Source organism: Oreochromis aureus, linkage group 5, assembly GCF_013358895.1.
Source record: "Oreochromis aureus strain Israel breed Guangdong linkage group 5, ZZ_aureus, whole genome shotgun sequence".
Lineage (NCBI taxonomy): Eukaryota > Metazoa > Chordata > Actinopteri > Cichliformes > Cichlidae > Oreochromis > Oreochromis aureus.
In genome coordinates, this window is record NC_052946.1 from 10,841,552 (window position 1) to 10,858,343 (window position 16,792).

The following is a 16,792-nucleotide window of genomic DNA, read 5'->3' on the forward strand; positions in this document are numbered from 1 at the left end:
AGCATTATTCAGACCTTCAGATCCGTCTGTTGACCTTGAAGGAGAGGTCAAAGGTCATATGTGACATGATATTTTGTCAGCTATATGTTGACAATCCACACCAGGCTTGTACTATGAGATTAGGATGCTGTAGCTCAGGAGGAAGCACGGGTTATCTTCTAATTGGAAGGTTGGTGGTTCGATCCATTCTGCATACCAGAGTGGGCAAAAAACTGAACCCCAAGTTGCTCTCCAGTGTGAATCTTAGAAAGAAAAGCATTTAGGCATAGAAAAAAGTGCTATGCTAACTGAGGTAAGTTGTAGGAAGTGAAACCCTCAAGGAGATTAGAAAAGAACCAGTCCATTTATAAGTTATAAAGACTTTATGTCAATTTTCAACGAATAAATCATTAAGTTGAACTTGAACATCTTGCTGCATCTATGCCAAAATATAATGGATCGTTTACATGACTCCACTCACAAAGAAGTGATTGAAAACATCTAGTGCTGTCATGTTTACAGACAGAGTTATGATATGCACGCAAGCACTACCAAAAACGTAACCTCCTTGGAGGATGTAATTACACAGTGCTAAACACATAACTAGTCACCTGGCTTAGCTATTGTGTTGTAGCTCATTGCACAAAAGCTTATTTGGGGGAGTAGATCTGGAGCCGACCAAGCAAGCTGCCTATTTAGCTCTGAATGCCAGTTTGTTTACACGTGAACATTATTTGCTATTCGTTCAGATATATGTGATAGAAGTAAGAATGCAACGACTGGTTATTATGAATGAGCTCTGATCTGATGTGGAGGCAGTGATGAGCAAGCTTGAAGTGTCAGCGCTTCTTCTTAAATCAGTAATTTTTAAAATAACTTTATTGATTCCAAATTCATTCTGGTTTGGTCTTTCCAAACCACTACAGCAGAGGTAAGATGAGTAGCATTAATTCAACCGCCCACTGTATGTTCACTGTATGTGTGGGACATTTGCACGAGTACAGGGTATGCTTTTTGGACAAGCATTTGCTCAATTAAAAAAGTGATCATTAGTGGCAAACAGCACGCACCATTGTCCTCTTAATAATAGTATATTAATAGGAGAGTGTTTTTTAAGCCTCCCTAACCTGTGGGGGGCCCTTTAATGTGCCCAGAAGGCAAAGCGAGGTGACTGAGCCCAGAGCAATAAAATATAGAGCGAGCCTGGAATGTGTGAAACCAAAGGATTACAACACAGGCCTGAAAGCATGGATGAGACATAAAAGAGGCCATCAAAGCGTGTAAACCACAGATTCCCATTATTGTGTGACATTAGCCCATGGCACACATAACCCTTAATGATCCCATGGGTGCCTGCAGCACACTGTCCTAATGACTTCCTGGTTAAAGGATAGTTGTTTCCTGGGAAAGAGAAGAATAGCTGCACGCGTGCTTGTCCCTTGTACAGCAAAATCCGGCTGTGTTCATTTTGCAGCATTGCTAGAAATAAGTTAGACTCGGAGTAAATAGATGAAACACAGAGTGCCATCAAATAAACACCAAATTAGTCCCTGTTTATGTCGGCATCAAACTACTTATGCAGATAGGGCGATCATACAGGGTTGGATCAATTAAAGGAGATTTGGACAGACTGAAACTTCACAGTGCGCTAATTAGGCAGCCAGCCGCTATGCTAAATAAATGGAAATGTATTCCTTTCTGTTTCTTTTCTTCTATGTGTTTGCGTGCCTTGTGTCACCCCAAGGAGTTTAAGCAGAACGCTAATTCTTCATCTAATTTTCTCCAACTCCCATTGCTTTCGCTCCCTGTGTCTCTCTGCCTCCATCCCTCTCCATCTTTCTTCTCACGCTGATAGCTTGTCTCACAGGATCCTAGCAGTTGTCAGTAATCAAGGAAATCACTCTCAAAGAGCTACAAATAGGTCACTTATCTGATGTCTGGTCTGATCTGACTGAGACAGACAGCCAGTTAAGTCCCTTGCATCTGCCTCTCCCTGCTATTTTAAGTGTGATTAGTAGCCATTCTATCTGCTAGGAGGAACTGAAATAACAAGGAGAATTAAAGATGGGGATAGATAGACACTGAGCGAGAAAGCAAGAGGAGGACAGAAATCCCTGCTTTCATCATTAGCATGCTATTCAAATGGCTCAATTGAGCAGTTGTCACTCATGGGATTCCCGGGGCTCCGAGAAGCCGCGCTTCTTCATTTATTCAATTTATTGATATAAAGACTCTTCATTAAGAGACACCAACAAATATGACATCTGGTCTCATGTGGCCTTGATGTGGAATTTTAAGAAGGCGTAAGAGCAAAAGGCCGCATGATGTGTAAGAGTTCCTTTGTCTCCTCTTGGGGCTATTATACTGAATTGCCAACTGCACTCTCTGAGCTTTGAAGTTCCGCCGAAGAAACAGATTGCTCGCAAACACACACTGTCGGCAAGTAAACGTGCACAAGTCCGCATGCAGACTCACAGACCCGTGGCAGGTGAAAATTTCATGATTCCCTTATGACGGCCTTGTGAATTATTGAACTGAGCTGGTCCTTTTGATCCACGCATTGGTGCACACAGAGAGAATCTCTTACCTGTCAAACACTTCACTAAACTCACATACATGACTACAAGCTGCTTCTTATCCACCCAGGAAATGTCTATGCAAAAAAAAAAAAAAAAAAAAGCCGATTCGGGGTGGTAAATTTTTCTTTTTCCTCTTCTTCTTCTTTCTGGCTGTCCCTGCAGCTTGAGCAGATGTTTGTTGTTTGCGCGTGTGTGTATTTCTTCTGGTTTTGAGCACAGAGTCCTTAACGTGTTTGTCTCCTTCACAGATAAGACAGAGGATTTCACAGGCACGTTCTCATTACTGAAATGCATAATGCGTCTGATCTGCGCCGCATTATCTGTCTGTTATCCAAACAAATGACACTGATGATGAGGGTGAATGATCAAATTATGTTATTGTTTATGCCATAATTTCATCCTGCTTTGATTGGCAGATAGTGGGTGTTGTGAATAATAAATGCAATTAGTCCTACAGTATCTTTGTGCTCCAGTGATTAAATGCCAAATGGAACCGCCTAAGTGCACAGATTGATAGAATTTTTACAATATTGTACATTACACCTGAACCTGCAGCATCCACAAATGGATCCTGTGTGAAGCGAGCTCAGGAAATGAAAATTGTGAAAGCTACAGAGGAGCGCTGCACCGTGGGTGTGGGAGCACCACGTTCGAAATTAAGAGAGAGGGTATCATGTTCAAACAGAGAAATGTTTTATGCAGCAGCCACCGTCACCACTGAACGGATGAAGTAATTTCATTTTCATGCATGATCTGCAGCCCCACAGACCAGGAAAATTGCATAGGAGGGGGAAGAGAAAGATAGAGAGAAAAAAGAGTCAAGCCTTCCCTTTTCTTCATTTCTCCATTATTCCCTCTGACTTGTAACCATAGTGATGGTTCAGTCCCAATAAGGGAGAAAAAAAACCCCGGAAACCCGGCGTTGTGTTTAGAACGTGAGTTTGAAGTCAGAAGAAAGATTATTTGATTACCGCTGCAGAGCTAAAACACCAGCACCGAATTTAATTGGCAGCTATCCTGATTATTGATTGATTCTCTCACTCCGCGCCTCCCATAAACCCTCTTCCTTCTACACTCACTAAAGTCTCACTATGGTCACTGAAAGCCTGCATCATCTTAAACACGTCCGCGTACGCACTGCACTCTCTTGCACTGCTGACATTTTTGGAAGTATTTGTACTTTTTCTCTGTTTTACTCTTTTAATATATATTATTTGAATAAAGCGTTGCAGTTTTTTTCACTACAGTTAATGATTTTCTGTTTTTCTCTGTTTCTCTACAATAAAACTTGCATATGCAAACTTATCACAATCATATATAATATATTAAATTAAATGAACAAATTATTGGGCCATTTATAATACTTTCAGGAATTTAATGAACAAAATGGTTAATTAATTAATTGTTAAACACTTTTAATCAGTATTGTCAGTTGTAGCTTTGCAACCTATAATCAGCAGTGTGGCCACTTAATTTAAGCCTACCCATAATCCCTGTAAAATCCCTGTAAAAAGTCAAGGTGTGCTAGTTATTGACTATTGTAATCAGTCGTTTGCACCGATTTGAGACAATCAAGATGTTTAGCCTCTTATCTCTCACCCAGTACTACCAAGCAAGCATCCAGTTACCTGAAAGTTATTGTACAACATGACAACAACCGCAAACATACAAAAATCTTTAAAAAAAAAAACAAAACAAAACCCTGAAAAACATCATTTTGCTATGTTTCACATTAATAACAGTTTGGGGTTTTTTTGTTGTGATTTCTTATTTAGTTTAACCACTTTACTCCCATAAAGTTATTTTAAAAAATACAGAGAAATTGGCTGGAAAGGATGTCATTTCATAAACGTCAGTGGTAATTCTTTATGATTACTAGCTGATTTTTGTTGTGATGTGCAGTAGTTAAATGGAAACAAGCTTCTTCCTCCTGCTCCCTTACTCACCACAGCAGGTAGCACAATGTGTTGGATTTAACAGGTTTTTACACCAGATGTAGTTCCTGACAGGTCGCTCTGAGGGGTTCGGGTCTCCTCCTGGTCTTGAACCAGGGATCTGTTGCTTGTTTAGTAAATGTGGAAGATTCTACACTACAGAGACACACCAGTAATCAAGTGAAAACCAAGTGGGCTGTTTTTTAACATCTTTTGTTAATGTGAGCTCGCAAATGTTCATCCCTGATAGAATTGTCCTTTTCAAATAAAAAGTATGAATTATCTATATAAGTAGTATTTAACTGTACTTTAGGGTTAGTATCTGTAATCAGTATTTGTCCACAGACAGCCAAGCCTGTCTATACTACTAGAAGTTGTAACTGCAAACATACAACAAGAGAGAAAGGTGTAGTATGATTACAGAGTTATAAATATTTTATTTTGAAAGTTAGGTAGTCCAGGCCCAAGCTGGCTGGATTGCTGTTGATCTGGTTTTCGAGGTCATTCATCATTTATCTGTGAGACTTGTCCTGCAGATGCACAGAAAATCCACAGTCTTGGTTTGCTGCTGGCAATGGTAGACCTTGTTCTGCTTCCTGGGAGATCGCTTGCAGCAATCTACCATTACCAGCTGCAGTTCAGTATGGCGGAGTCTGGGGACCCATCAGGAATCTTTTGATGGCTTGGCCTCTGGGGGCGGTGGTCAGTTCTCGGGATTTCCAGTGTTGATATGTGAAAAAGTGGAGAAAAAAAGTCTATGTTTTTTTGTTTTGTTTAACCTAAAACAGCTAATAAAAAGCAAAATTCAAACTCAGAGAAAAATGGATTACCAGTGGTGTGGCTTTTCAGTGCTAGAGATACTATCTCACAGGAAGTGGTGTCATACTACCTCCTTTTTCTTTGCCTGTGACTAAATGTGTAAAAGTTGAAATGAGAAGAAATTTAAAATGAAGTCATTAATCAGTTTTACACAGTCCAGGAAAGTCTCCATCAGAAATACTGTCATTGTTAGACATGAAGTCATGTTGATTTTTTTTTCAAGGTTTTGTGAAAATCTGCCATAAAAGTAAAGAAAATCAAAGATCGGACAAAAATCTGCTGGCAGTACATCTATTTCCCCTCAGTGCACATTGTTCAATCTTCCATTTTCACCTCTGGGCTGTAGGTTCAAAGAGTGAACACAAAAGAGAGCTTTCTGTGAAAATGTTATCATCAACGTATCTATCAAACATTCCACATACTGTTAGTTTTCTCACAAACTTTTAGTTTAAGGTCATAGTGTGCTTTTGACAATTTATGTCACATACTGTTCTGCTCTGAACATTTTGTACTTTTTGTTGCAATTGCAGGCAAAGCTTGAAAGGACTAAAAAAGAAGATTTTCCTCTCTGTTCAACTTGTTTCTCTGGCTCTGTCCTCAGATCCGCTCGGATCAGGATAAGGATGTCGGCATCCGCTACAGCATCACCGGAGCAGGCGCTGATCAGCCCCCGAGTGGTATCTACAACATAGATCCCATCAGCGGCAACATGTTTGTCACCCAACCTCTGGACAGAGAGGAAAGAGCCTCCTTCCATGTAAGAAAGAAATGTCTCTACTCGCCTGTTTTTGTTTTCTCTCTAGCTCCAGTTATGTCTGTCTCATTATCTCCCAATTATCCCTGAGGAAATGTGCCGGGGCCCATCTCTTCCCCATCTACCTTTCATTTTAACAAGTAATGTTGTCTGCCAAAACTAAATGACAAGTCAGGGTGCATTCAGAGCAATCACTGCTCTGATGTACAGTACCTTCACATCAGCCGCTCCAGGCGTTAATTGATGCCGAAGTCAGCTATGAAATGAAGAATGGTTTGACAAAACCCACTGCCGCGGAAACTGCCATATGGATTTGGGTTTAAGCAGTGCAGAGTAGGAGGATTTGAACACACAAATGCAAAGTGATGTGCAGGTAAACTGTTGTGCACGTTTGTGCCATCAGAGCTAACAAGCTTGGCATATGTGTGTATGGGCTGGTATATGTGTGTTTCTGTGTATGGCATGCTGATTGATAGCTGATGTACCGTTAGTGGGCTCAGGTCTTCTTTTCCACCTCTCTTACTTTCTGCTCGTGTCCCACTTTTCCTTTTTGCACTTCAATCCCACACATTGTTGCAAACTTACCTCATGCACTCTGAGCAGCTGTGCTGCTCATTGGGGCAGGCTGACAGCTGTATAGTTAGCCTACATGTGGCCTAGTGATTCCCCACCACACACACACACACAAATGCACACAGAGAAAACCGGAGGACTGGTCTCTCTGGAACCTCGGGTTAAACAGCTTTGCGTATGTGTGAATTAAATATGCAGGGCCACATGAGGCTTGTGCTAATGCTAGGCCATTGGTTCATATACCCACATTACAGGTTTCAATTTATCTCAGCAAAGACTAACACCTCCACTTGAGGTGAGCGCTGGTGTCAGAGTCACAACTCCTGCGCGCCTGTCAGCGTGATGGATGGCTGAGCCGCCGATAGAGCTAATTCAAAAGCATGCTCCTGTCTTTGCAGGAAAGAGGGGAGGGGGTGCCTTCATTGCACACACTCAGCATTATGCCAACAGTACAAACTTTGAATGTATACACACAGGCACGCACACAGACTGTATATGCATTGATAAATTACCCAAAGCTCTATGTGATTGTCTTCTTGATTAGTTTGTCTTGCTTTTCTCATGCAGATGATCCTCTTGTTCCCTCACTTGCTGCATTCAGACTCCGGTCACTGGTGACTGTGTATGTCATTGTTGTCTCTCCATACCTGCTCGTACTCTCAACCAGCAAATTGGGATCAATAAAGCAGGCAGGTTATTGGTCCCTGGGAAAGGACAGCCGCTCAGTAAACAGTTCTTATTTGACACAGCCTGTAGTGAAAACAGCATGTATGGTTGAGAGCACTTCAAGTTGAATGAACCTCCTATTTAGACACCGTGGACCCATGCTGCTTGTGATGTGATGTATGATTTACTGCAGGAGAATGTAGCTAGTGATCGACCCACGGGAAATTTAGTCCATGACTTTCCTCCTTTTAACTTGATAGGAAGTTCCCAGCACTACTGTGTGCCCTCATAGGCCAAACTTTGCTTGTTAGTTTTGGGTTCAAGAGAAAAGAGAGACAAGGCTGCTGTTTTTGACAGACTAGCACCAGGGGGAAGTGATCTGTGAGGTGAGGAGAGTGGGTGTTAGCCTGAGCTTCAGTTTTGTAAGACAGACCTACTGTGAGGAAGCAGGGCACGAGGAGAATTGCAAGAAAAAAAAAACCCAAATGCGCTTTTTTTCTTTTTCCATCTTTTGTTGCATGAATGCATGCACTTAAGCATACAGGAAGGGTTATAATCTAAAAGATCCGGTCATGGACAGCTGGTATACAGTATTTTTTCAACTGGCCTCAAATACAAGCAATTTTCTGGAACCATTATGCTTATTACTGTATTTATATTGATATTGCATTCAGCTACAGTAACAGCTCTGTGAGGCTTGAAATGGCAATACTAACATGTTTATGTTGTTACGCCATGATGTTAACATGTACTAAATGGCTTTAAAAATAGACACTAATGGTAATGTAATTAGTTTCGCAAGCATTTGGAGTTAAATCAAAGAGCTGGACACATTTTTATGCCATTCTTTCTAAAGCATGTTAAGATGTCTCAGTAAATATGTTTAAACTTTGACCAACTGCTGGAACTCGACTTTAAAAAATCAAAAGATATTCAGATTCATTAGACTTTATCTTCTAAGCTAGGTTGTCTTAAACACAACACAAATCAGGAAACCCATGGCCTCCAAAAAGTAAGTCTAAGCTAAACTACAACTGAAATCATAAGTTATAAATGTGAGTTACTGTGAGTGAGGTATAATTAAAATAGTGTACATGCTTATCTAACTACGTGTACATTAAAGACTCTTAGTACAGAGCAGGGCAGGGCAATATGGTCAAAGATATTTATCACAATATATATTTGAAAATTTGCGATAACGATATAACTGACGATTGATTGACACTAGACAAAATACTTTACAACTCCTCAACTTTATTAGTGCAAAAAAAACCCATCAATGTATTTTCACTTAAACAAGCAGCTGTTTTTTATGTGCATTAAAGCTATATAAAAATTTAACAGTGCAAATGCAAATTCCTTGCTGACAGTTTAACCAAAAGGCATTTCCAGTGGAAATTGGCCAACATATCCTGAGTAGAACCATGTATAATATCCACAAAAGTTAAAAAGAGGTTATACACACACAATACGGTAATATTATGTTGAAGCACAGTTCGTATCACTCCGCGACGCTCCTGACTACGATATCCGTAATGCTCCATCAAGCAGTGCGGCTTTGTAGCTTAGGAAAGTCGTACTAAAACATTTTTTGACAGACTTTTGAGCGCCGTGTACCACATAAAATCAATTCGAGGTCAGTAAGCACAACCAGAATTCATACATAAGGCACACGGGATTATAAGGGGCACTGTTGATTTTCAGAAAATCAAAGAATTGATTTTAAGTGTCCCGTATTTTCTGAAAAACACGGTAATAAAGACGGCCCGCTTGCATGCTCTACCAAAAATTGTGCTTTGGTGTGTATCTGATGGACGAAAGCTAAACCAGTTACACACCACTGAAGTTGCACCATTTTTACAAACCAATTCTGGTTCATCCGTTTCATTCAACGATCTGCTTTCGCCCTTCTCATTCTGCGTCGCCGCCATGCTTTTTCTGCCATGTGCGTATGAAAACAAAGGCACTGCGCATACGTGTTTTACCCATAATTTATTGCGATATTTCATTTTCTTATCATTGCCTAACATTATACCGGTATTACCGTGAATGGTATGATATGGCCCAGCCCTAGTACAGAGTCGCTGTGTAGACTTTACCAACATGGGCATAGCAACAATATGGAACTAGCACAGGTAATTGTCACTAAATATACAGCAATTGGGTAGCTGCTCTGTGCCCTGCTTCCTGTAAGCTCCACTCATGCAGCAAGCTGACCAACTCCAAACTGAATAATTCTAACGGTGATAACAGCCTCATCTTAGACACGTGAGACAGAAAAAATTTCAACAATATCTTGGTCTTCATGTTCATGTGAGTTTATGTATGACACATCTGTAAAGGATAACTCATGAGCTTAATATTCCGTGCCTAATTAAGTGAGCGCTTCTTAATTTTAAGCTAATGCAATGGATTTGGTTTAGATGACTTGAAAATAAATCACCTCTGAACAGCCTACTGGTTATTTCTTTTGGCGAGATAAGAATAGCGCTTCACAATATTAATTTTACATGTTATGACATGAAGATCTAAGTTTTTTCTTGCAACGCTCACGCCTCATACTTTGGACTGAGGCATTAGTGTTGCAAGTTAATTACTAATTAACTCTCAACATGAGCATTGGCCAGAAGTCATTAATCACTACATGAGTCTTGATCATGGCAGCCTGTTGCTAGCTAAATTGTAGCACTGTTCTCAGCCACACTACAACAAGGAGTGAGTACATACAGTTTATTTACTCATGTATACATACATATATTGTACATACAGTACATATAGTGTAGGAACTAAATAGAACAAATTATGTGATTTTGTGACAGGCTGCTGGAAACACGATTCTTAAAGCTACAAGGTAACCTTGGCCTCAGAATCTTAGCAGAAAAAATAAACACTCCACTTGAAGCACCATGCTAGTATAGCTATACATTGGCTAAGGGAGCCAATGGTGCAAAGTACAAACTGTATTTCTCCTCTGTGGTTGGTCCAGTCATCCTAAAGCTCACGCTGCAGAATACTGATGTCGCTTTCCACACATACATTTGCAGTTTGCACAAGGCACACTCCTCCGGGCCCTCTGATCACATTTCCAACCCCGCCGCTGAGCACACAAACGCAGAGACACATAAACAGACTCCCGAGAACATACGCAGGAAGACACACGCAGAAATGTGAATATATAAACGCTGACACATATAGAAATAAAAGAAAATGTGCAGGAATATACACACGCACAAATCCGCAAGCAGAAAGTACAGAACACACACAAACGAAAACACAGTGTGACACAAAGACAAAAATACACAGCGGTCGCATATACACACCCGTGCAGTTGAGGCAGCCACACATATCGCAGTCGCACATACCACAGTCACACTTCCACACTGTGCAGTGTTCACAGCTGAGAAAACAGATTGGGCTTGTTTGTTTGTTGGGTCTCCTCTCCATGTTTGTTTGCTGTGCTTCAGCCAATGGAAAACTAGCATCTTGAGGATCATTAAGTGGCTAAAGAGGGCTCTTTTGATTGGCTGTGCACGCCTCCCCAGTGTGTAATCTTTCTGCTCGTCGGCGTCCGTGTTAATGTGTGTAAACATGTGTCTGAATTGGTGTTTGGACGCATGTGTGAATGCTCAAGCAGTTCGGCTAGGGTTCGATGAATCCTTGACAGACAGGCACAAAAGCCGACATGATTGGTGGTGTTTTGGCAAAGGCAGGTGCCGCCATTCAATCTTTCACGTCGCCCCACAATGCATCACGGTTTCCTGTAAATAGGCTGACAGGAAGACCCTCCTCGACTGTGTGCAGACAAAATATTTTGCTGCCAGCGTGTCGGTTTTAGCCAGAATGAGAGCCCTTCTCCATTTAACAAGCCAAGCTGTGATTGAATAACATTTCTGCAGAGGATACGAATGTGTATGCAATTGAATGAGAGTAATGTAAGTCATGGTGAACAGCGCCAGTTTGGTTCCAGGGCTATTACAAAGCTTTGCGTTATATTAGATATCATTAGAGGGGATTGGTGGGGAGAAGAGGGTGTGTAAGAGCAGTGGTGGAGATTAAGACATCCCACTGCAGATGATGATTGCTTTTGTCAGTCTTGCCTGTTCAAGCCCCCACACCTCCACACTGCCTCTTTGTATTTTCATCTCTCATTTGCTTCCACAGGACTCATTCACTCTTCTCTTCTCCGTCCCATCTCATTCGCCGTTTTTTTCCCGCCCCTTCTTTCTTTCCCTCTCTCCTCTCTCTCTCTCTCTTCTCACACTGTGAATTGTCAAGGAACAGCTCATCAGACGGAGACATCCATCCAAATGGATGGCTTTGTCAAAACAAACTGAGACAAACATTCTCCCTGAACAAAAAGAAACCACAGCTTGAGCAGCAACACCTCTCTGATATTTTTCAGGCCTCTGGCTGTGCTAACAACAAAATAGGTGTTGTTTGTGTGTTTGGAACATTTCACTGCTTTGCCCCTGTCTGTGCTGTTGTGGTCCGTGCCAAGGTACCAACAGGATACTCATGCCCTGTTGGCAGACACGAAACAGAATATTTGCAGATTAAATGAAGATGCCAATTAACAAAGTCGAGGAAGCTGTTGGTACTGAGGTTTTTCCTTTCTGCAGAATCTTTGCAGAGTGTCATATGAATCAATCCGATGCCTCGTTATCAGACTTAGTTGAGCTATATATGGAATATTCATTCAACCTCAAATGCTGTACTGAATGCTAATGATATCATTTTTTTCTTTTGCCTGGGCCTTTTTATAGCTGCGTGCACATGCAGTGGACATGAACGGGAACCAGGTGGAGAATCCGATCGACCTGTACATCTATGTGATCGACATGAATGACAACAGACCCGAGTTTCAAAACCAGGTGTATAACGGCTCTGTGGCAGAAGGATCCAAACCAGGTACCAATTTTTTCTACTTGTGATGAGATCACAACTCTAATACAGTCTAATGTGAAAATGTACATTATTCAGCCATAATGTACAAAAAGTTGTCTGCAGTCTTGAGCAACTCATTTTTTAAGCATTAGTTCTTTAGACAGTCCTTGTACCTGACCATTTGCACTGGATTTTTTTGTTTGTTTGTTTGTTTGTTTATTAGGCCATTTTACACTGACATATACATTTTTCTAGCATAAAAAGGCACCTAACTCAAGGAATGAACCTGTGCTGTCTATACACATATCAGGCAACTCAGCAAAGAACCAATTTTAAATTGTCACCTTCAGGCATTTTAGCTTTATTTGTCCCATTTTCTTTAGTTAAATATATGAAAGGATAGATTTAGGTATGCCAAAGACAGCACAGTTTAACATGAAATATTAGTTTTGCAAAGTATTTCCCAAAGAGGTAATAGCGAATAACTTGGGATAATCTGAATTGGTAATGGAGTGTGTCTGTAAATGATTTGAGGAAACTGGGCAAGCGGAGAACAAACGAAGAGGCGTCAGGCCTAAAAACTGTCAGATGAACAGTATCTGAAGGTCAGGTCCTAAAAACACACCTTACACCAGCGGTCCCCAACCTTTTTTGCACCATGGAGTGGTTTATGTCCGACAATATTTTCACAGACCAGCATTTAAGGTGTCACGCATAAATACAACAAAGTAAAACCAGTACCGGTACCAAAACAAAGAAGATTTATTCATTACAACGGGAAAAGACCCAGGGAAATCGAGTTAACTATAAAAACCCTGAAAACCAAAAATTTCACACCCAAGCCTCAACTCTCGCAGCCCGGTACCAAACGACTCACGGGCCGGTACTGGTCCATGGCCCGAGGGTTGAGGACCGCTGCCTAACACAGCCTGAGAGATGCAAATGGCCCTTCAGTTAATCCATCTACTGTTGACTGAATCATCACAAAATAGTCTCAGTGGAAGGGTGATGCCATTCTTAAAGAAGGGTGAGGTTTGCCAAATTATACAAGAACTGGACTGAAAATCAACAGGCCTTATGGAGTGATGATGAGGTTCAACTCGCCAACATGTTCAAAAGAGGTCAGAGGGAGGCACAACAGCAAGTGTGTACAGCCTACAATGAAACACAGCGGAGGTCTGTCGTGGCTTAGAGCTGCATTTCAGTCAGTGGTGCTGGAGATCTCCAAAATGATGGATTTATGAACACAGAAGTACAGTCATATTTTGAGCAACTGTGCAATACCATCTGGAAAGCATTTGATTGGCAATAGCTTCAATTTTCATCATGGAAATTATCTCAAACACACTGCCAATGCAGTAAAAGCATACCTGGATAGAAAAACACACAACATGGATTGGCCTCCCCAGAGCCCAGAATACACAGATATAATGTGACATTGATATACATAGTTTTGAGTTCAGTGACTTACAAGAAATATATGTCATCATCATGCTGCTAAATCTGTTTAGAAATCATAAGAAAATACTCCTTAGAGATTTTAAGAATCAAATCAGTGTCAACTAACATCTCCCCAATAATACGAACAGCTCAACGTTAGAAAACATGAAAAGAGTAGCGTACTCGGCTCTGCAGTTAGACTTACTTGTTATTACACTCACAGTTGTTATTAAAAAAAAATGGAAAAAAGAAAAGGTTTTATTTGTCTGCTTCAACAGTACAAGGTGTGAGTGCAAAATGTTTCTGTTACAAAAAAAGAAAACAAGATTTAAATTTTCCTGCCATCACCTTCAAAGTCTTCACCTTCAGAATTCACCTACCCTGCTTATATGATGCGGCTCCCTCCAGCTTCATCCTTTTCCTAAAGATGAAATACAATTTCCGGAGTCATTGCTTGACACACTGGAGACGATCCAGTCGATGTCACAAATGGTCAGACCTGCACTTCCAGGAAGCAATCCAAGTTTAGCTAGAGCACTGCAGTGCCTGGATGGTAGAGGTGGGCGATATAACCTCAAAATGATATCATCATATTTCTCAAAAATTCACAGTAATGATATTTGTGAAATACTGAGCATTTCAAGACTGCAGCTTTGATGACAGACTACCTAATACACAGTATGAGTGCATTACTGCAAAGTACCATCAGTAGCATTATAGTGCAATAGCAATGACGCAGCATAAGTCAAATGCAAGCACAAAAATAGCCAAGGTTGTGCATTCCCTGGAAAACTTAAGCAAAACTATACTGCTTAACACGTGAACAATAACAATAACTAAAGTAACTTCACGGTGTCAGCACAATAAAATTGTCACATAATAAAACTGAAAGGTGGACATGAAGTATTTTTTGCTTGAGATGTTGGATTTCAGGTCGAGTTTTTTAACCAGCTGCTTAAAGCCCTCCTTTACCTGCAACCACGTCAGTGGTTTCCATCCACTGTTTACTGTTCCTGTCATACGGAGCATTCAAGCTATGCTCAGATCTCACATCACCAGCTGCTAGCATCTTTTCCTTGCATACCATCATATCATAACTGTGCACCCCTAATACTGATGTGTTATACATACAGTCTGTTTTTAGGAGGAGAGTCTGGGAACTCGACTTATCTCTGGTTAAGTAGTTAGGAGCTTAGTTTTAAGTCAACAGCTTTATTTCACTGAGCTAATCTAGTTAATGTGCTGATCTGAAAAAGCTGCCTTCAGGCCTTTAGACACAGTATAACAAATACAAAAACTACCTGTAGCGCTAATAACTGTATAACTGATAACCCTAATCTGTCAAAGGATGGGGCAGCTTCCCAAATTATTATTGTTTGACTTGGTGACTGGGGGGGTTGGGGAGTATAGGTGGTATAGGGGCACTTTGTGCATTTTGTCCTTGTGTCTAATGGTCTGAGTCATATTGAAAGCTATGAAATACGTGCGAACATAAGTCTGTAATTACTTAATACCCACTTAATACAGCAATCTCAATCACTGCATGGAAAATCACGACTCCATGGCCCTTTTTGTCATCATACTGTGCTCTTCTCAAGATAACTAATGTAACAGTTCATTGGAAGCTGTGCAGTAGCCATATTTACATTAATTATTACTGAGACTTGCAAAAAAATATTCATTGTTTATGGGCCCTTTTTACATTAGCTTATAAGATCAATGTTTCACCGTGACTCTTGGCTTTTTCCCGTTGGTTTAGACAAGGGCACGTCGGCGAGATATTTGTGTTACAGCATCTTGGCTGGATGCATCATTATCAGATTCTGCAGAGCATGGAGAGATGTAGAGCTTCTCTCAGAATCAGGGAACAGAGTTGCGGTCAGTGCGAAGCCAGAGACAAGAGCAGAATGTACAATGTCTCGACTGGAAGAACTCCTGTTCTAACAATCAGACCCTGAGGACCCGTGTTTGTCTTCACAGCGTTCAGATATTGTTCTGCTGCAAGTTTAATCTCAGGGGGATTTGTAAACAATATAGGAACGCATGTTGCGCATGTGTATGTGTTGGACCACGTGTGTGTGTGTGTGTGTGTGTGTGTGTGTGCGTGAACGCTGGTTACTCCTCAGTGGAGCGTGGGTCTATATACAGAGCTCCTAATTAGCGAGGGTAACCAGACATTCCAAAAGCTACTTTCTTTGTTTTTCACTCTGATACTCTCTGTGTAGTTTCAAATGAAAGAATGTAATGACAAAAAGTGTTTGAATTCAATATTGGATTAAGCCGGGCGAAATCTGTGATACCAATTAACAACAAAAACGTTACACTCTGTACAATATAATTGCTCTGCCCTTCATTAAGCAATCACTGCCAAGTAACACTTGTTTGCGGAGCACACACTGTTAGGTGTCAAGATGGGCTGTGTGTTTTTGGTTTAAAAAACAGTCATATTTCACGTGGAGGAGCACGGCCCCTTTTTGTTTTCTTTTGTACAGTCATTCGTCTGAAATTTGATGAATTTTAATTAGAAAAATAGACCGCGTGTTGGTCTAATTGCCTGTTTAGTCGACGAAAACAACGACGACTGCGATTTATCTTCAGCAGAGGTTCGAGACATACTTTTATACTTTTCTGGCCCATTTAAGCGTTTAATACATCCTCAGCCAGTTAAATCTTTTACAGCCTATTAATAGATCCAGTCTAGGATTCCAGTTAAGTGCTGCAGAGCTTTGCTGAAGTTAGTTTTTATACCCACTATTTCTAATTAGCGAACCTGGCAGACAGTTGAATGTGCAGTCAAGTGATTTTGAAATATGTATCCTGAGTTTGACTCAAATCTTTTGGGGATTTTTTTTTGTATCCATTGGAATCACTAATACTTTAAATCACTAAATCTAAGGCAACAAATTAAAATACATACATTTGACAAAAGAACTTAAAATCTCAAATACAAATAGAAGGTGCTGTGAGTTTAGCAATAGTGTATTTGCACTGGATTTTTCCCTTTTTTGTTTTCTCACCTCGTCCCACCTGTTTGACCTGTCTTCATTATTTGTGGCACTTCTTCTTGCTTGCCGGTGGATTATATCATGAGGAGGAGCACTTTTACATAAACTGACATTTTCAGTGATTAACAAAAAAAGCCACCAGTTCGCTGCTGAGCGCAG

At 40.7% G+C, this 16,792-nt stretch overlaps 1 protein-coding gene across 1 annotated transcript in view; it reads left to right on the forward strand.

The window, feature by feature from the left end:
• cdh4 (cadherin 4, type 1, R-cadherin (retinal)) overlaps positions 1-16,792 on the forward strand; it is a 207,549-nt gene that overhangs the window by 155,374 nt on the left and 35,383 nt on the right. The window contains exons 7-8 of the mRNA XM_039611867.1: positions 5,913-6,068; positions 12,068-12,212. Coding sequence (XP_039467801.1) covers positions 5,913-6,068; positions 12,068-12,212 — 301 coding nt within the window. The remainder of the gene's footprint in view (positions 1-5,912; positions 6,069-12,067; positions 12,213-16,792) is intronic.